This window comes from Calcarisporiella thermophila, assembly GCF_041956535.1.
Source record: "Calcarisporiella thermophila strain CBS 279.70 unplaced genomic scaffold VTP21scaffold_22, whole genome shotgun sequence".
NCBI lineage: Eukaryota > Fungi > Calcarisporiellomycota > Calcarisporiellomycetes > Calcarisporiellales > Calcarisporiellaceae > Calcarisporiella > Calcarisporiella thermophila.
In genome coordinates this window covers 556,688-574,590 of record NW_027192212.1, presented here as the reverse complement: position 1 = coordinate 574,590, position 17,903 = coordinate 556,688, and the positions used below count along the sequence as shown (strand labels likewise).

Below are 17,903 nucleotides of genomic sequence, written 5' to 3'. Positions count from 1 at the left end.
GAATGTTTATTACACAAACTACCTTGTATTTGCCTTTTTATATTTTATTGTCTTTCCCTCTCGATGCTCTCTCCCTTAGAAGCAGAAGTGGGGGTCTGATATAAAGCTTGAACTTTATTAGATTTTGACTAAATACGATCGGATATATATACAAACATTCGAAACGATGAACAGAGAAAAGGGGTGGAAAATTCAAAAGCAGAATAACAAAACGAAAGTAGAGTAGAGGAATAGAAAGAAAATAAGAGAGAAAAAAAGAAGAGCCCAACAAGCAAAACACAAGGATATAAATGACAAAAGGGAAAACATTGGTATGCTATATACTATCAATAGGATTGATATCATTAAGGATGATGATGTGCAGGAATACTATAAACATGATGATTTCACCGGACGCCACGCTCCGCTATTCATCTCCTCCCAAGAACGCCTGGCGCAACCGCTTCCGTATTCTCCTCCTCCTCCTCCTCCTCCTCCTCCACCACCATCATTATTACATTTGCTATTTATTGCTGCGGCGAATGATTTCGAGGACCCGTTTCCGTCTGCACGGAAGCTCTCCGCAACATCGTGTTAGCCGGGCGGGGACTTCTTCTCTCCAACCCGGACGAAGCACGCCTCAATACTACCCTTCGCGGAGGGCCGTGCCTTGCAAGGGGGAGGTTGGGGGTCTCGCGCTTTTCTGCCTGGGTATTCCCCTTTTCATCGCCCCCACTTTCGCTTCCGCTCCCGCTAATGGTGACCGCCACGGTGCCCGGTATACTTCCGCTGCTCCCCTCTTGGTCTGCATTATAATTCGCATACTCCACCGCCAACCCAGTTAGGCTCTCGTGAACAAGGGACTGGCCAGACGAGAAGCCCGACAAGTTCTCGCCCTTGTCGAACCAGCGCATCCACTGAGCCAGGGTCTCTGCATCCTTCACCTGGAAAAGAAACTCCTTCCAGCCGGTACCATGGACGCGGAAGATGTAGGAGTGTGGCCCATTGCTGACGATACTACAGGATCGATATCGGAAAATGGACCCGGTGCTAACCGTTTCCTGTTGCCAACCAACACAAGAAGAAGAGGGAGCGGGGAGTTAGTGATCTTCGCAGTGTCCATTCAACTTGCGACAACCCAAAGCTACCTACATCGATTGGTATATAGGAAAAATATTGCCCGTCGGGAAACACGGCGACTCGTGCCATTTCCCACCGCCCTAGAAACGGGAAGTAGCGATACTGTACTTTGATGGGCAGACGGCCTTCCAGGGTTTCGCAGGTGCACACCCCCACCGTCGATATGCTGGCACCGAAACTCTGCTTTCGCCTCCAGAGGATCCCATCCGCGTTTGCAGCCCCGTTCTCTCCGCTCAGCACGCCACTGCCGCCCACGGGGTCCAGGTCTCCGCTGTAGAGCTCCTCGGGAGAGCTCCCGGCGGTGATGATGATGTTGGCGGGGGGTGTGTTCTCAGCGCCGCCCCTAAAAAACTTCCACAGCTTGGGCAAAAATAGGATCAGCGCGCTAATGGTGGTGCCCCACAGCACGGCAATATTCTGCACATAGTGTTTTGTGTACGGCTCCTCGGTTGGCAACAACGCGGCCGGCACCGCTATACATACTACGAGCAGGATGTTATAGACGCAAAAGGAGATTTGCCTGCATTCGTTCCAATTCCCCAACACTCTGCGGGTCTTGAAAGCCAAAAAGGTGGCGGAGAAGATCAGCCCCGCATTGTAAATGAAGAGGAGGAGGAACAAGGTAAAGCTGGCGGGGCCGTACGACTTGCAATCCCAGTAGAAGATCCCTTCGCCGACATTGATGAGCTCGGGGAGGGGAGGGGAGATAAAGAGGTAGAGGACGAGCAGGAGGGCCTCGATGCCGAGAAAAACGCTAGTGACCTTGATGAGCTGCGAGTCATGGATCACCGTGCGGGAAACGAATACGTTATCGAATATACGATATACTCTAAAGTAAAGCACCGTGGTCAGCAATGGGTCAAGACTGCCGTAGGGATAGGAGGGGAGGGGGGCGGTTGGCCTGCCTCCTCCCCCCTTCCCCCTTTCTCCTTTCCCCATTTTCTCACCTAAAATTTTTTGCTACAATATTGCCAAGTACGAGTGCAAAACCCAAACATAAGAATAAAGGCCGTAGTGCACACATTGTCGCTGTTGGTACATTTAACCATAAAACCACGCCGATATAGGCGAACATAAAACCCACCAATTCTAAGCAACAGAATAAGGGACTAAGATAGAGGGGGGGTAAGACGCGTTCCGCAGCATGGGGCCAATGATATCCCATTCGGCTCCCACTTACCTAGACGCTTTGAATACATCTATTTCTCGGTAAATAATCACGATCGCCATGGTGGCGAGAACAAACGCCATTCCCGCGCCAGTGACTATCAGCACCGAAATGCCTCCCACCGATCCGTAGGTCGGGTTGATGGCTACCGTCGAGGGCGTGTCCGACGGGGGAATGGACGACCCACCCGTATAAACGGGGCTTCCAGTGAGTTTAAGCTTGCCGAATCCAAACTCGGCAATATTAACCAAACTGCCATTCTGCATGTTGAAGAGGATGAAATTGCTGGAGAGAAGGCATCGTTAGCAAAGTCATGGACATGTGGAGACTTCTACCGATGTTTACCCGTTCGTGAGGTCGCCCTCGTTATTGAGCACCATCGGCCCGCCTGGCCCCACATATCCTGTGTTGAAGGCGGGGGGGGTAAGGGCATCCGACAGCCTCAAGGAGGTGATTTGGCGAAGCGTGCGATCCGGATTGGGAGAGTTCTGCACAGCTTTGTTGAACCCCAGAGCCATCATCATCATGCATGAATACGCCAGCCCCTCGTTGGCTATGATCTGGTTGCGTCCAGCATAGAGATACCTTTAGTCAAAAAAAAAGCCAACGAAAATGCCGTGGTTAACTTTTGTGTGCCTTTAAGAGTAGCGTGACGAATTCAGTTACTCTTTTGAATCCAGGGCATTCCATTTGCCAATGAATTCCTCGAATGGAGGATATCCCGGTAGAATGTACTTGTTGTACACCGCAAACACGCCATCATACAGATTATTGGGGTCTGGCGAGGAAAAGTCAAACGCAGCACCCATGCAGAGCCAGACGAACTCGGGGTTCAAGAGGCCTAGCGCCCGCGCCCGACGCAGTACAAAAATCTGGACGGAGGGCTTTGCGACCACGATGATGACACGCGCCCCGCTGTTTTTGAGATGGTTGAGCGAGATGTTCAGAGGATCAATGACTGCGTCGTCGAAGGGCTGCATCATAATTAGTTCGAGATTGAGCTCCCTAGCATGACTACTCACGTGATCGAACACTGTTCGAGGCGACATAGAAAAGATAGAGAGAAAGAAGAAGAGAGAGAGAAGAAAAAAAAAAAGAAAAGCTATAGCAAGAGTGACCAAGGAGTACCCAAAGGATGGCTTACTTCTGGTGGTGTCACCGTCGGAATTGTAGAGGATAGCGAAGCGGCGCCATCCCTGGCTGACCATAAAGTGCAGAAGGACGTCAGCATACATGTACATTGACGGGATTGTGCGGAAGAAGTATCCGTAGTCTTTCTTGTTGGAGAGCTCCGCTAATGTGTAAAAAGAAGAAGGGTCTCCGAGTCAGTCTCCAGACGCGAGCTCTCATACCACTCCGACTTACGTGCCCACGCGGCGAACGAGCATTGCGGCACGCCGACTCGGCTGCTGACCAGCGCGGTTTCCTTGGTGATCGAACTTGTTATATCCCCAATGATGCCTACGACTCCGTGCTGCAGCAGCTCCACCGCCGAAAAAATGCTGGTTGCTGACCCCGACACATTCTTTCCGGGGACGATGGGGAAGGAGTCCTTCTCCACCAGAGTCACGTAGGCGCCCTTGATGATCTGCTGGGAATTGATCTCGTTGACCGCCATGCGCACCGCAGACGTGCAGCTGAGCAAAAATAAAAAGCAAGACAGGCCATAAGAAAAGAAGTGCGCATGGGCCCATATCCATCGCTCTGATTACCTCTGAACAATGGCCGTCATGTAGGCATCTTGGTTGGTAGAGTAGGGCAGCAGCAGGCCAATCCTCAGCTCTATTAAGCCCGTGGTATTGCTCGTGGGCGAGATAAAAACGGCTCCATCGGAGGTGTTGCGGATGAGCGAGATGCCATCGAGGGAGGAGCGCTGGCTAATGAAGTTGGGGGCCTCGGGGCTTTTGGATGCAATGGAGTCTTGCGCGGAAATGGGATGCAGCAGCAGGAGAAGCAGGAGGAGCAAGAGGGAGGGGGCCGTGCCGCGGAGCGAGGGATTGGGGAAGACTCTCATAAGACGCGTCGAGGCTTGCTTGGGAGCGCCGGTGCAGGGATTGTTTCAGTAAGCGCTGGGGATCGAGGGCGACAGGGGATGCTCAGGGGGAGAGAGGCAAGGCGCGCACGATCATTGCTCCGCGGAGGGTATCTGCGAGCAGGTGCAGGGCGGGAGAGGAGAGAGAAAAAAGGAGCCGGGCGCTTTTGGCGGGGAGGGCGAGAGGCGAGGGGATGGGGTGATAGCAAAGAGGATGAGCGATTGTTTTCCCAGAGTGCATTGCATAGGCTTCCCAGCCAATATGACTCGATCAGGATAAACTTTTTGGCTCCAACCGACCGCCTGCGCGCACCCTACCCGCAGTCACGCCCCCCGGAGCCCTCTGGGCCTCCTGCATCGCGCCGGAAAAAGAAGGGCAAGCTGCTTGCTTCCAGTGTTTTTAATTTAGGTTAAAAAAGGGAATCCGCTGCCGCGCGGCTCTCCAATCGCCATTGCGGCTTGCGGGATTCTAGAAAGCGCCGATCCCGGACGCGGCAGAGATCTGGACCCTGCCCGCCCTCTCCAATTCGTTCTCCCTGACGGCTCTTCTCTGTGGAGGGATTGCCGGCCGCCCGCCCGCTGCGGAACAAATGGGCTGCGGCCATTGCGTATTGGGGGCGAGAGTAGAATATCCACCGGCCAACCCGGCTGCGCCGTAGGGACGCTCCTGGGTGAGACAGCCAGGCTGACCGCGACAGTGGCTTCGCGGCCTTGGTGGCTTTTTCTTCTGCACCTGCTCCGAAATGGTGTCCGCGAGTAGGAGGGAGTCAAGGCATTGCTAGAAAACAGGCCGAGCCATGACCCCCCCTCCCCCGTTGCCCTTGAGCTCGGTAAGGGGGAGAGTGGTTGCGAAGGGAAAGCGGCCGTAACCATCCCAAGGCATATATTTCTATGAAACCTAGTGCAATCCTTCTCCTTTATGAGCGCGAGTTCGTGTGTCCGGTCGTTTGTTTATGAACATTCAAAGTGCAAGGGGCCAATGATTAAAAGTTAAAAGGGTCCAAGTTCTTTACTTCCACAAAGTCGTAAACTATCTTTGGACTCTCGTTGTACTGGATTAGCATGGAGTTTACCCTTGAGCCCTTCTTCGCCGTTTCCTCTCTGGGCCTTCAGTCGGTGCCTTTGGATCGACAGAAGTAGAGCGGATAGAAAATTACACTAGGTGTCAAACCATGCCTTAGGTCGTCCATTGCGATTGCTATCCTGGTCTAACATATGCTCCATGCCACGGTATCAGATAGAATTTGAAACCCGAATTCTTGAATGCTATTGGGTTGAAGGAGGATTTAGGTGGGCTCGTGTTAAACTGCTTCAGAATCGGCTTCTCATCTTGGTCAGTGGGATTCTGTATATTTGCTACGCGGAGAGCATGCTTGTAGAATGATTGAATATCAAAGGAATACTAGTCACATTTTTAAGAAAAACAGGTCGGCTTTATTCTGGAGCAAACATTGGAAGCCTTTGTGTAGTTCCCAAATACTGCAAGATGCCAACGCCATATGGCCCAATGTGACGGAAAATAAAAATTAGATCGGTTTTTTTTTTATCAATAGTGAGTCTTTATTGTATAATAAGACTCTAATGTACAATAGTTACATCATTGAAAGTAATAAAACGAAAGGAAGGCTAAGTATAGAGGAAGTACTGTAGTTGGGGTAAGTTGATAATAACGATTTTCAGCTCAGAGAGGTAGGCAAGTAGTAAAACTCAACTAGCTATGGATATCAGATAATGACTTGATTAGTGAGATGGAGAGTGGAAGAGGAGGAAAAGAAGGAGTGGAAGTAGGGGCTTCTGTGTCAATCCAGTTCTAGAACCGTTCTATTTGCTCCTTCCTTAATCACCCCCAATTTGCACCACCTGCTTCGAAACTGTTCGATTTGTCGCAATTTTTTTTTTGATCAATGCCGAGTCTTTATTGTATAGGAAGACTCTAAAATACAACTGTTACATTATTATAAGCAATAAAATGAAAGGGAAGCCAAAGTTAAAGCTTTGGGTGATATCGTAGATCGAAATGATATGTTGGTCATATCGACTTTCAGCTCAAATAGGTAAGGGAATGGTGAAACTCAACTAACTGTGGATATCAAAGAAGAACATGAGAAGTGGGGTGGGGGTTCGATTTTTTTTTTTTGATCAATTAATGGAAACTTTTTATTTAATTTCCATATATTACATGAAGTTAATGTCAATGGACTTAACATGACGAGATATAGGTCCTTGATAGATAGGCGTTCAATCGATTTGCGTGGATCGTAGTTGTCGTGAATAGCCTGTACGTGAAACCGATGTAATCTTTGTACTTATCGTAGGAGCGATCTTTTCAATAATGAAGACTCAATTTCTGAACAAGTGGATAGCAGTCACAAACTAAGAGTAAGTGCTGGTGGGGGAAGTGGGATTCGAACCCACGCCGTTCTCGTCGGCATACCAGGGATAGTCCACTACACTAACCCTCCCCGGGGTTCGATTTGTCGCAAAAAAAGGGGGGTCAGAATGGTTTATATTATATAGTAATATTTAAACTTTTTCCTTTCGAAGGCGAGATGGCCGAGTGGTCTAAGGCGTCACGTTTAGGCCGTGATCTCTTCGGAGGCGTGGGTTCGAACCCCACTCTCGTCAATTTTTTTTTCGAAAGTCAATTTTTGCAATAGTGACAAATATTGTCAAAATTACATTTATCAACTCATTCTAGCAGATTCTTTCACAGTTATACTGATGTTTTAGCTTCCTCTTCAGATTGCAGAAATTGACGTACTTACTGCATTACTAACACAAAGGGTCCAGGGATAATACATGGATGAGAGGAGAGATAAAACAAACGGCTTCGGCACTAAGTAATCTCTCCTTGCATCTTGTCACTCCTCAGTTAAGCAATTTATTTCGTCATGACCTCCAATAGCGCGGCTAAAATTTTTCACATTTACTCTTGGCGTTTAGGCCATATGATCTTTGGAGGCATAAACTCGAACCCCGTCCAACTTTTTTTCATTATGAAATTATTTTGGCGATGGTAATATTTTTTGAAAACAGCAAAGGGCATCAATACGACAATATTTATATCTATTTAGCTTTAATGATTTTATGAATTTCTAGTCACTCAGCTGGATTGCAATCATTTACATACTTTTGACGTGGATTGCACTGATCTAGCGGTCAAAAGCGGGAGACAACAATTGGCCACTAAAGTAATACAATGGACAATGCTAGGTACTTTCGGCACTAATTAAGGGATGTAGTGGCACTAATAATTCACTTCCCCTCCATTCACTCCTCTCTCAGCCGAACGACGCTTATCCCGATACGAACGAGCTACAGTTCAAATGCATCCATTCCAACTTGGTGTTGTTATGCAATGAAGGTTCTGGTGGTCAGTTTATTTAGGCCCCAAATTTTGCCAAATTTAGACTCAACAATTACGGCTCTGGATAATTTCATTCCGTAAACATACGGGAGCGGGCTTATGTAAATCAACAAAAATGGACCAAAAAAAAAAAATAACAGTAAAGATTGTTCTGTGAATGTATTATGGATTTGCCACTTTACCAGGAGCAGCTCTAGTCCAGTCAATCAACCGATAGTTGGGCCGACATTTTTTAATTTTATTATTGGCCCTGATATTGATACTGACCTAAATTGCTTTTAATAACTTAGTTCCTAGATAATGTTCGAGTGAAAAATAATTGTGTCAGTCATTTTTAGAATAAAAAGGTTTATTTACTCTCTTAGGGCGTATTTTTTACGTCCACTTGATAGTATTTATCATAAGGGAGCGGGGGTAAATAAGGGATGGATGGGTAGACCTCTACGTCAAAATCTCCCAGGTGCTGCCCCTTAGCCTCCCATTTTTGTAGTTGGATTTCTCTTAAATAGTATTGCTACCTATTTTTTTTAATCACTTGATATTGCTTGCTAGTTGCTATACTATCGATGCACATGGAGTCCTGAGAAATACGCAGCAAACTCTCATGGATTTTAGTTTTTTTTTGATCAATCAATGGAAACTTTTATTTAATTTCCATATATTACATGAAGTTTATGTCAATGGACTTAACATAACGAGATATAGGTCCTGGATCGATAGACGTTCAATCGATATGCGTGTATCGTAGTTGTCGTGAATAGCATGTACGTGAAACCAATGTAATCTTTTTACTTATCGTAAGGGCGATCTTTTCAATAATCAAGACTCAGCTTCTGATCAAGTGGACAGCAGCCACAAACTAAGAGTAAGTGCTGGTGGGGGAGGTGGGATTCGAACCCACGCCGTTCTCATCGGCATCCCAGGGATAGTCCACTACACTAACCCTCCCCCCCCTCTCATGGATTTTAGAATAAAAAGGAAAAAGGGCGAAAAAAATAGTGAAATGGATGGAGCATATTGCTTTTTTCACCTCGAACTACAGGAATTGGGCGAGATGGCCGAGCGGTCTAAGGCGTCACGTTAAGGCCGTGATCTCTTCGGAGGCGTGGGTTCGAATCCCACTCTCGTCAATTTTTTTTGGTCTATCTCCGTGACTTGTCAATGGGGGAATAATAAACAGATACTGAGGATTAGGCTCATCTAGTTTATTAACAATGGTTCCTCATACAAAGAAATAGAACAACAAATACTTAGCTTAGCTTGGATAAAAAGAAAGAGGTAACAAGCAAATGAGAACAAATGGTGAAATATAAAAAGAAGATAAGGAATAAGGCATTGGAGTAACGCGCCAATTCATTAACAACATTTTAGTACAAAGCAAAAACGAGTAAAAAACGAGTAAAAAAAAATGCTGGTTTACAAGTTGAGGAGAGGGGGTGGTACAAAGAAAAAGAAGTGAATAGACTGCATTCGCACCCTCCAGAAAAGGGTTAATAAAGCGCTAAGAGAGCAGGAGCCGTTATGAAATTAAAGAGGGCCGCAATATCTTTGTCAGCTCGGCAAGAATACGGGGGAAGCACAACCCGAGGGAGAGGGTGATTCCGGCGAGGACACCGGGGAACTCTCGACTGAAGAGGCACCTCTTTTCCTTTTCTTCTCCCACTCATTCGGCTTCTCGCCACTTGTGTTCAATTTTTTCAGCACCTTATCTGCCATGCAGCGCGCTCGTAGCTTGTCGCACGCCAGCCGCAGCCGCTCGATCTCGCGTCTACCCTCATCGAGCTGATGATGCAGCAGTTTATTCTGCTCCGTGAGGGTCTGAATCAGCTGCCGCATCTCAACATGCTGCATGTGCTTCTTTGCACGATACTTGGCACTTGCCTGTTTATTTCGCTGACGCCGCTCCTCGATGCTGAGTGGCGGTGGCTGCAGTGGCGAACTCGATGGAGGAGAAATGCGAAGGCCTACATCTGCGCTTGGCGTATGCATTCCCCTTGCTGACGCCGATGAGGTAGTGGGCAAAAAGGAAGGAGGGGGAGGAGGGCTAGGAAAGGGTCGCAAAAAGCGAGCATTTCCCGTCGAAGGAGATGAGAATCGCCGCCCATAGTTTAAAAAGTTAGGGGGAGGAGGGGGTGGAAGGTGATTCTCGCCCATGGTGGAAGAGGGAAGAGGATGAAGTCCAAGAGAACGTGGTTCATGGCTATGCATTGAGTGAGATGAAGAAGGTGTGGTCGGCCCCGGATACGCGTGTCGTGGTGGCGAACCAGCCTCACGAGGAGAGGAGAGAAGGTGAGATATAGGAACACTTCCCTTCTGAGGTGAATCGTAGCAATAACTCATTATGTTTTTTCTTCTTTGTACACTTGTATATATGTATCTTTTATATGGCAAAATATAAAAAAGGGAGGGGACGCTCCTATCCTTCACTACTTCCTATAGCCTGACTCTTGGTATACCTTTAAAAGCTTCTCTTGAAAGTCAAGGGAGAAAAAAAAAGTAAATGAACAAGCGGTTGGTTATAAAAAAAGAAGAAAAACGAGGAACTACATAGAAAAAAAAAGTAGTCGTTATAATAATATCACCTTGACCCACTTTCAGCCAATATTAACAAAAGAACTGTATGTAGCTGCACGACATATTTCTACCTAAGACGAAAATGGTGGCCGATCACCGAAGAAGGGCAATGCACAGCTTCTCTTTTATTTTCCTTTTTTTTTTCATCACAGTTAGGGTTGGGCCCTTTCGTCGTAATCTCTCGTTTTAGCTGTAATATTCTACAACGCGAAATGATGGAGTCATGTGTTGTAGTAGGTAGCCTGGATCATAATTACATCGTGCTCCGATACCAGGTTCAAAATCCGCCTAATATCGGTTATAGTTTTCGCCTGATTTTAAGTAAGGGCATACCGGAATAAGTCGAGTGGAAATGATGACAATAATAAACCCATTAAAATCGAAAATGGTTATTCCACAATTCTTATTCAAGTTTTTTTTTTTTCGCCTCTATCCGATTTAAAAGAGCAATAAGATGGCGCCATTTTATGATGCGATCACTATAATTACCATTTTCACTAGCCATACTCCTAGATAATATGCCTATACTGGGAAATCGGGATTCTAATTCGGATCTTCCTCAGGGATCACTCGAAGAATTTTTTCATAAAAATTCACCATCGATCGGAGAGTTGATTGGCCACCCCCGCTAAATCAAGCTCGGCGATGTTCCCTGAATTCATAGTGTTGGTTGAGGGGTTTTCCTCTTAGTTTGCATTTCTTCCGATAGCTCTTTCCGATGCTCAACTGACACTGTTTTGTTTTTGTTGAGGGAGTTTTATGATTTCGCATCATAGTTTCTCGTGACTGACTGTTAAATCTGGAATCCATGCACGAACACCTACCTCCGGAGTACCTTGATGTCAAAAAAGCAGACGTCAACGATCTCGATGTGTGGGCTAATGCGCAGTTTACTTTGAACAATGGTGAACTAGGACTTAATAAATTGGGTGAGGAACAGTCATCAATAAATAGAATAAAAAGAGTATTTTCCACTGATCCTAGATTCGTGGATTAATGAAATCTCCCTTATTCAGGTCATAATATGGGACAGAATCAAATTGCTGCCGCTTTGACCTCTATCTTTATGGCTAATGCATCTTCCACCCCAGGGAGACGCCACACCATTGCGGCGGCTACTTCAACCGATCCTCCTTCGAAGTCATTACAAACCGCCCCCGCGGCAGCTGCCGCTCGCAAACTTTCCGTCCAATTCTCGGATTCTGAAGCATCTCATTCCGTGAGTGCCAAAGAGAATCCCGCACCTACAAGCAGCACCTCATCCGAATCAAGTTCTGAATCCCAACCTTTGCAGGACCAGCAGCGGGCGGCTCGGCTGGCTGCAGAGGAGGACAAGCGTAGGCGCAACACTGCGGCTTCGGCTCGATTTCGGATTAAAAAGAAGCTGCGGGAACAAGCTCTAGAGCGAACTGCGCGCGAAATGACCGAGAAAGCAGAAAGACTCGAGGCTCGCGTGCAGGAGCTTGAGCGAGAAATAGGATGGTTACGCGCCCTTGTGACCGAGAAAGATCCCAAGTTGTTGGAGCTCGTTGAGCGAGCAAAGCTGGAATTGGAAAAGGTGGAAGAGAAGCATTAGTTATGCACTTCAGACCCGCCGACCAATCAGCTTCATATATTTATCTGTTTCTATACTACTGCCTGTATTGCGAATGCTACTTTCTTTTGCTTTATGATTTTTTTCTTCCGACTTTCTTGTAGATTTTATGAAGGCTAGGAATTATTTATAAGATCCTTCTGCGCGTACGCATCTGATTGTTCGAATATATGATATAAAATTCAATGCAATCGCTCAAACAGAAAACTCTTCTCCACACTCTAACAATGTGATATCAGTGTAAATATATCTGCACTTCAAAAAAAAAAAAAAAACTCTAAAAAAATAGGGAGCGGGGGAATACTACACTACAATTACAGGCTAAATAACAAAAGAAAAAGCGACAATAAATACACAAGCAAAGGGAATAGGACAACAAAACATGGATAAACAAAGGATGGCGGTGTGATCAAGGCAATTAGCCTATAGGAAATGCTCCCACCCCAACGCCAACAAATGCAAAACTCGGCGCTTTTGCTAGGCCGCGTTTTTCCGAATCTTTTCCTGTGGATGAAGATGAGCCACTCCTCAAAGAGATATCATCCCTTTCCACTTTTACCAATGGTATTATACTTTCTAAGGCTTGGATCCATTCCGCCTGTTCTACGGGGGTTCCAGCTCGGATCAGATGTGATCGCTCCCCGTTTCCGGGTAAAATCTGGAAGCAGCAAGGCTGTCCGTCCACTTCCGCAACCGATGCATTGATCAGATCAAGCATTCCCTTGAAACTGTAGATCCCCCTCTCTTTCACCTTGCCATACACAAGTCGATCATTGAAGAGAAACAACACGCGCTGCTCAATATTACTGCTTCCGTTCAAGCGTTGCACATGGCCCTCCTTGATCAATCTTCTCTGAGGATGCACAAGGGGATAGGGCAAATTGAGGATAGCGCTTTGAATTTCAACGATCCGGCGTTGATTTTCGGCCTCTCCGATATGATCATTGACCTCATCGGCAATAATTGAGATTTGTTCAACACAGCGTACGAGATGGCGGTAATCGGGGTGAAGAACTGCGGTTCGGCGGAGAAGAGCATCAAGCAGAAGACGGTATCGGGGAATGCGTTGAACGGGGAGGAGAAGATACGATTGCAAAGGCATGTTTTCTAATCGCATATCCAAGTTGCATTGCTATAATGCAAAAGAGACAGGAACAAATCAATACATTGTAGGGAAATAATAAAACAATTGAAGAGTGGCTCACATTGAGAAGCTTTTTGAATGCAGCATTCGATTTGCACAAGCGCTCAAGAGTCGAGATTGAAACTGGAAAATTCTTTAGGTATGCTGCGTATAACCGAAAATAGGAACACTGCAAAAAGAGTATTGAGAAAGCGCGAGTTAGCAGCTGATATAGTTTACTCATTTCTACTAATGTATCGTGGAATTTATCATGCTCCGGCACTTACGTATCTAATGAAGATATCACCAACTAGTTGGGTTGGACCCCAAATCTTTTCTCTTTCCGAAAGCTCTTTTAGCATCTGCTCATGGAGCTCCACAATCTGTTCCAAGTTGCCAAAGATTGCCTGCACCTCTTCAGGCATGAGAATGGCTCTACCCATGTGCGTGGTCTTAGTGCGGGCAGTCAGCGGAACAAGAAAAATATCACGAATTTTGCACAGTCCAGCCACGTAGGAGCGCTCGGATTGAAAAATTTCACGAGCAGCGCTCTCTCGCTTACGGTGATTGAGCTCAGCATCTAGTATCAACAACGACAATTTTCCAAAGGAAAGTGAATTCCACAACCACGAGGATTAACCATGGGCAAATTGGCACTTACCTATAAATTCATCAGCATCGTCATCCATGTAGCATTCGGAAAAATCGTCAAGAAATCCTTCCACATAATCGTTATTTTGCTGCAGTGGCTCTAATGGATAACCACCGTACCCGTTGGACCGATTAGTATCGGTCGAGTAGAGCGATGCGAGGTCGTGAGAACTACGTTGGCGTTCAAGACTGTAGCCAGAGTCAGTACGCTTTGGTATCATAGCTTGACGATATCGGATATACTGTTGCCCCTTGATTATCTTTAGTTTATTTTATTATTTGCAGAGCTGAGTCCCTGGGAACAAGAGCTAAGAAGGAGAGGAGAGAGCAACAGAGGGACCCGCTCGCCTTGTGGATACTTGAGATTCGGATATCGAAATTCTAGCCAGCATCCAATCGCACGGTGGCAAACTACAAATAAAAACGGAGCCACAAAAATCTTACTAAGCGCAGCAGGGTTTGCCACTTTTCTCGGCTCCTCTGCTCGGCTGTGCATCCTTGAGCAGAGCGCTGTGATTCAGCCCCCAAGGACCTCTTAGACTGCAGCTCTTCAATTTCCGATGTTTGTATTCGATTTGCCCCTGCTTGTTTTTTCGCCAAAAGGAAGGTGGTTCAAAAGGCCCCAAGCAAAAAAAAACCAGAGGCACTCTCTAAGAAAAACGATAAGCGTACACAAGGCGAGCCCATCACGATCGATAGTCATCAACTCTTCGCTTCAACTTCTCCTGGACGTTTCACTAAACCTGCTAGATTGACCCGAATTCCCTTAATGCTTATTTATCTCCAATTAGAGGAGACCCCTGTTTATACCGCTCCTCTAACTACAAAAAGCGCTGTTGGTGACCGTATTCCTAGTCATAGGCCCCAGAGCGGAGGCGGACGGTATTAACATCAAGTTTTATCCGTGAGTCAGTCATCTCTATCCTATTTTAAAAGCTATCTGACAGAGTTAAGCCTTTTCTGTCCTGATTGAAGAGATACCGACCCCCTCCACGACGAAACATTTGTAGTAGTTTTCTTCCCTCTAGTTATTTTCTACTTTTTCGTTTTTCACAATGGATACTAAGAACATGATGTCTACCCCTGTTTCATATGCAACGCATATTTTTGTCCGGCTCGAGATTCCGCTAATAGAATATTCACAGAAGAAGGGCTCGCAAAGAAAATGACCAAGAGAAGAAACAGAGTAATACAATGGTTGTAAGTAAAGTTGATAAGCTCCACCTTAACCATACTCCCAACACCCTGATAGGTTAGGACAAAGCTTTCCCTGTCAGAACTGCCATATTTTCACTTAATAAGGTTTGAGATAAGGAATAGCCGAAATCCGAGAGACAAAAACAAGAGTGAATTAGCTTAAGCGAAAACGGAAATCTCCTGTAGAAGAATGATTAGGAAATCCAAACTAATTACACTAATTACCAATAACCCCCCTTAAAACACTGCATATATGCATTAGAATTGAACCCACTGTTGAGTATGCAGTATCCTCGAGTCTCACCACTATTCCCAAGGGAAATAATGTTCCAAAATTCAATAGCATTCAATATTGTTATGAAAGTATGAAAGCATATACGCTGTCCTTAATTATAGAGTTAAAAAATAATAATATCATATTTGGTTCCACTGAGAATCGAACTCAGGTTACAGGATTCAAAGTCCTGGGTGCTACCGATTACACCATAGAACCCGTGACTGTTTATTGTTATGGACCGTGATGAATTTAACCTATTGTCCAGTTAACAGAAGACCTAAAATTTTATTTCAAAGTGGGGGGGGGGGGAGGGTTAGTGTAGTGGACTATCCCTGGGATGCCGATGAGAACGGCGTGGGTTCGAATCCCACTTCCCCCACCAGCACTTACTCTTAGTTTGTGACTGCTATCCACTTGATCAGAAGCTGAGTCTTGATTATTGAAAAGACCGCCCTTACGATAAGTACAAAAGATTACATCGGTTTCACGTACATGCTATACACGACAACTGCGATACACGCATATCGATTGAAAGTCTATCGATCAAGGACCTATATCTCGTTAAGTTCATTGACATTAACTTCATGTAATATATGGAAATTAAATAAAAGTTCCCATTAATTGATCAAAAAAAAAAATTATTTCAAAGTGGGTGCGGTTAGAGAAGGAGCGATCGGAGCGGCACTGATACTGGGATAACGCAGTAATCCCTACCTTATCCCCTTCCTATCCTCTCTTTCCATTTGTTTACTCCCCACCCCACCTCCATGTTATCCTTTGATATCCACAGTTAGTTGAGTTTCACCATTCCCTCACCTATTTGAGCTGAAAGTCGATATGACCAACATATCATTTCGATCTACGATATCACACAAAGCTTTAACTTTGGCTTCCCTTTCACTTTATTGCTTATAATAATGTAACAGTTGTATTTTAGAGTCTTCCTATACAATAAAGACTCGGCATTGATCCAAAAAAAAAAATATAAAGAAACTAATAAGATACACCGGTTGGGGGTTTTTTAGTGAACTCTCGGCCGTAGGGGGTGTTTCTGGGGTCATCTTCTCGGCCCTGGAGACATTCCTGTCTGACTGATCTGTGCATAGTCGGCTCACGTGGATTGAATACAATACAACGCAAACTGATCGGTAGCGTATCTCATGCACTCTTCAATAAATGCGAGTGTCCAGTTGTGGTTGTCAAACCGAAAGAGCGGACTCAGATGGTGAAAATGCGGCGCCGCTCCACAATTGGCTCCTTTTGGAGCTTTTAGAGGGTTCTCCAAATATATATATATACAACCAGCGCTGGATAGGCTGTACAGATATAATCCATTCATTATTCTCCATCTCTGCCATTGAATATAATATTATCTCTATTATTTTACTATCCCTCCTTTTTTATTACCATTGTGATAGTAATAATAATGTTGTCTTGAAACTAAAAAACAATGTCATGCATTCGCAATCACAACACTACCTATATCATCGCGCTAGCATATTTGTATAATGGGATGATAAGCAATCATGACAAATCTTAACCAACCAAGCAACCAAGATTCGTATTGTCACTGTGAGGATCGTCTACACGGAACACTATATTTTCCAAGCTTAATGTTGTTAATCATTCTGTTTTGATTCAATTTTAAAGCTTCATATGGTTTTGTTTCCCAACTTAATTGCTGTAAAGATCCCAACGAATTCAAGGAATGAGAAAGCTTTCAAAGTCCTTTCCTTCATTCATCATGCTTTAATTAACAATTAAGGAGAGTTAAAAAAGTGGATTATGAGGCGAAATAAATACGCGCTATTCGATTTTCGCGTTTTTAATTTAAATTCAATGGTACTTTGTATGGATATAATAGTTTAGAATTGCAGGTTTAAAGACAAAATAGAGGATTCACGACGATAGAAGAAAAAAAAAAACGTTGATTGATCAAAAAAAAAGAAACTAATAAGGTGGTGACCCAACCCTCATCCAACGACAACCCAACCGGAAGGGTAACCAGAAGCAAAACAATGGCAGCCGTCGTTCAGATTTCAACACTGGCCGACAGCAGAGCTCCCAGCAGAGGCAGTGGCACAACCTCAGGGAGCTCAGCCAGTCAGCATAACCCACGACTGGAAGAAAACGAGACCATAGAGCCAGAGAACCCAAACGATCCCAAGAAAGATTATATAAACGACGTGGAAGCAGTGGATGCCGACGGGATGGAAAGTGACAGAATGGAGGACAGCTCCTTCTAATTCACAATTATACCTCCCACCCCAACTCCATATCCCATTACTCAATGTCTATATCGATCCTATCTCTCAACACTCGGGGTTTAGTTAACCCCCAAAAAAGACGTACACTATTTAACTGGCTGAAGCTAATATCGAAACCTCACCTAATCCTTCTCCAAGAAATTCACTCCCCTGACGAAGCAAACCACCCACACTCAGAAGCACATATAGCGGCCGAGAACGAAGATGACAATCACCCATGGCAAAGAGAATGGGGCCGACCAGCTATATGGTCATACCATTCTGCCATACTATCTACACACCCAGACACTATCCTTTCTGACGTGGACATCGCCTTGGAAGGGCGTGTCCTAAAATGTGTGGCCCGTTTCCCTCTCCTCCCCTACCCGAAGTCGATGTGAGGAGCCTCTGCGGTTTTGGGAGTTGGGAGCTGGTGGTGTGCGGTCAATTGCTGGATCGAGATGTGTGTTGAAGTCGCCTCCCATTATTAACCTGTGTTCTTCCAGTGAGGCTGGGAATGCGTCGTAGAAGGCCTGCGTGTCCGGCTCTGCGGAT

The 17,903-nt window shown here is 45.5% G+C and overlaps 7 protein-coding genes and 6 non-coding genes across 13 annotated transcripts; 6 read left to right on the top strand and 7 right to left on the bottom strand.

Moving 5' to 3' along the window:
- Positions 1-506: 506 nt before the first annotated feature.
- Positions 507-4,301, bottom strand: VTP21DRAFT_5556 (uncharacterized protein; the record flags this gene model as incomplete). The annotated part of the gene is made up of 9 exons (XM_069396090.1): positions 507-1,040; positions 1,132-1,984; positions 2,067-2,228; positions 2,300-2,572; positions 2,633-2,872; positions 2,954-3,320; positions 3,432-3,581; positions 3,653-3,924; positions 4,000-4,301. The coding sequence occupies 9 exons, from the start codon at positions 4,299-4,301 to the stop codon at positions 507-509; spliced, it is 3,153 nt and encodes a 1,050-aa protein (XP_069248124.1).
- Positions 4,302-4,729: 428 nt separating this feature from the next.
- Positions 4,730-5,818, bottom strand: VTP21DRAFT_5555 (uncharacterized protein; the record flags this gene model as incomplete). The annotated part of the gene is made up of 4 exons (XM_069396089.1): positions 4,730-5,052; positions 5,333-5,477; positions 5,533-5,675; positions 5,770-5,818. 4 exons carry the CDS (start codon positions 5,816-5,818, stop codon positions 4,730-4,732), a joined length of 660 nt encoding a protein of 219 aa, XP_069248123.1.
- Positions 5,819-6,709: 891 nt separating this feature from the next.
- Positions 6,710-6,782, bottom strand: VTP21DRAFT_t220. The gene has a single exon. It is a non-coding gene; the product is annotated as a tRNA-Ser (tRNA).
- An 80-nt stretch (positions 6,783-6,862) lies between these two features.
- VTP21DRAFT_t224 lies at positions 6,863-6,944 on the top strand. The gene has a single exon. It is a non-coding gene; the product is annotated as a tRNA-Leu (tRNA).
- A 1,618-nt stretch (positions 6,945-8,562) lies between these two features.
- On the bottom strand, positions 8,563-8,639 carry VTP21DRAFT_t219. The gene has a single exon. It is a non-coding gene; the product is annotated as a tRNA-OTHER (tRNA).
- A 95-nt stretch (positions 8,640-8,734) lies between these two features.
- On the top strand, positions 8,735-8,816 carry VTP21DRAFT_t225. The gene has a single exon. It is a non-coding gene; the product is annotated as a tRNA-Leu (tRNA).
- Positions 8,817-9,237: 421 nt separating this feature from the next.
- VTP21DRAFT_5554 (uncharacterized protein) lies at positions 9,238-10,026 on the bottom strand (the record flags this gene model as incomplete). Its single annotated transcript, XM_069396088.1, has 1 exon — positions 9,238-10,026. The coding sequence occupies one exon, from the start codon at positions 10,024-10,026 to the stop codon at positions 9,238-9,240; it is 789 nt and encodes a 262-aa protein (XP_069248122.1).
- A 1,042-nt stretch (positions 10,027-11,068) lies between these two features.
- Positions 11,069-11,836, top strand: VTP21DRAFT_5553 (uncharacterized protein; the record flags this gene model as incomplete). The annotated part of the gene is made up of 2 exons (XM_069396087.1): positions 11,069-11,189; positions 11,277-11,836. The coding sequence occupies 2 exons, from the start codon at positions 11,069-11,071 to the stop codon at positions 11,834-11,836; spliced, it is 681 nt and encodes a 226-aa protein (XP_069248121.1).
- A 436-nt stretch (positions 11,837-12,272) lies between these two features.
- On the bottom strand, positions 12,273-13,849 carry VTP21DRAFT_5552 (uncharacterized protein; the record flags this gene model as incomplete). The annotated part of the gene is made up of 4 exons (XM_069396086.1): positions 12,273-12,986; positions 13,060-13,167; positions 13,265-13,557; positions 13,639-13,849. 4 exons carry the CDS (start codon positions 13,847-13,849, stop codon positions 12,273-12,275), a joined length of 1,326 nt encoding a protein of 441 aa, XP_069248120.1.
- A 1,397-nt stretch (positions 13,850-15,246) lies between these two features.
- VTP21DRAFT_t218 lies at positions 15,247-15,318 on the bottom strand. Its single transcript has one exon. It is a non-coding gene; the product is annotated as a tRNA-Gln (tRNA).
- An 87-nt stretch (positions 15,319-15,405) lies between these two features.
- Positions 15,406-15,481, top strand: VTP21DRAFT_t226. Its single transcript has one exon. It is a non-coding gene; the product is annotated as a tRNA-OTHER (tRNA).
- A 1,639-nt stretch (positions 15,482-17,120) lies between these two features.
- Positions 17,121-17,348, top strand: VTP21DRAFT_5551 (uncharacterized protein; the record flags this gene model as incomplete). The annotated part of the gene is made up of 1 exon (XM_069396085.1): positions 17,121-17,348. The coding sequence occupies one exon, from the start codon at positions 17,121-17,123 to the stop codon at positions 17,346-17,348; it is 228 nt and encodes a 75-aa protein (XP_069248119.1).
- A 44-nt stretch (positions 17,349-17,392) lies between these two features.
- Positions 17,393-17,749, top strand: VTP21DRAFT_5550 (uncharacterized protein; the record flags this gene model as incomplete). The annotated part of the gene is made up of 1 exon (XM_069396084.1): positions 17,393-17,749. One exon carries the CDS (start codon positions 17,393-17,395, stop codon positions 17,747-17,749), a length of 357 nt encoding a protein of 118 aa, XP_069248118.1.
- Positions 17,750-17,903: the final 154 nt, after the last annotated feature.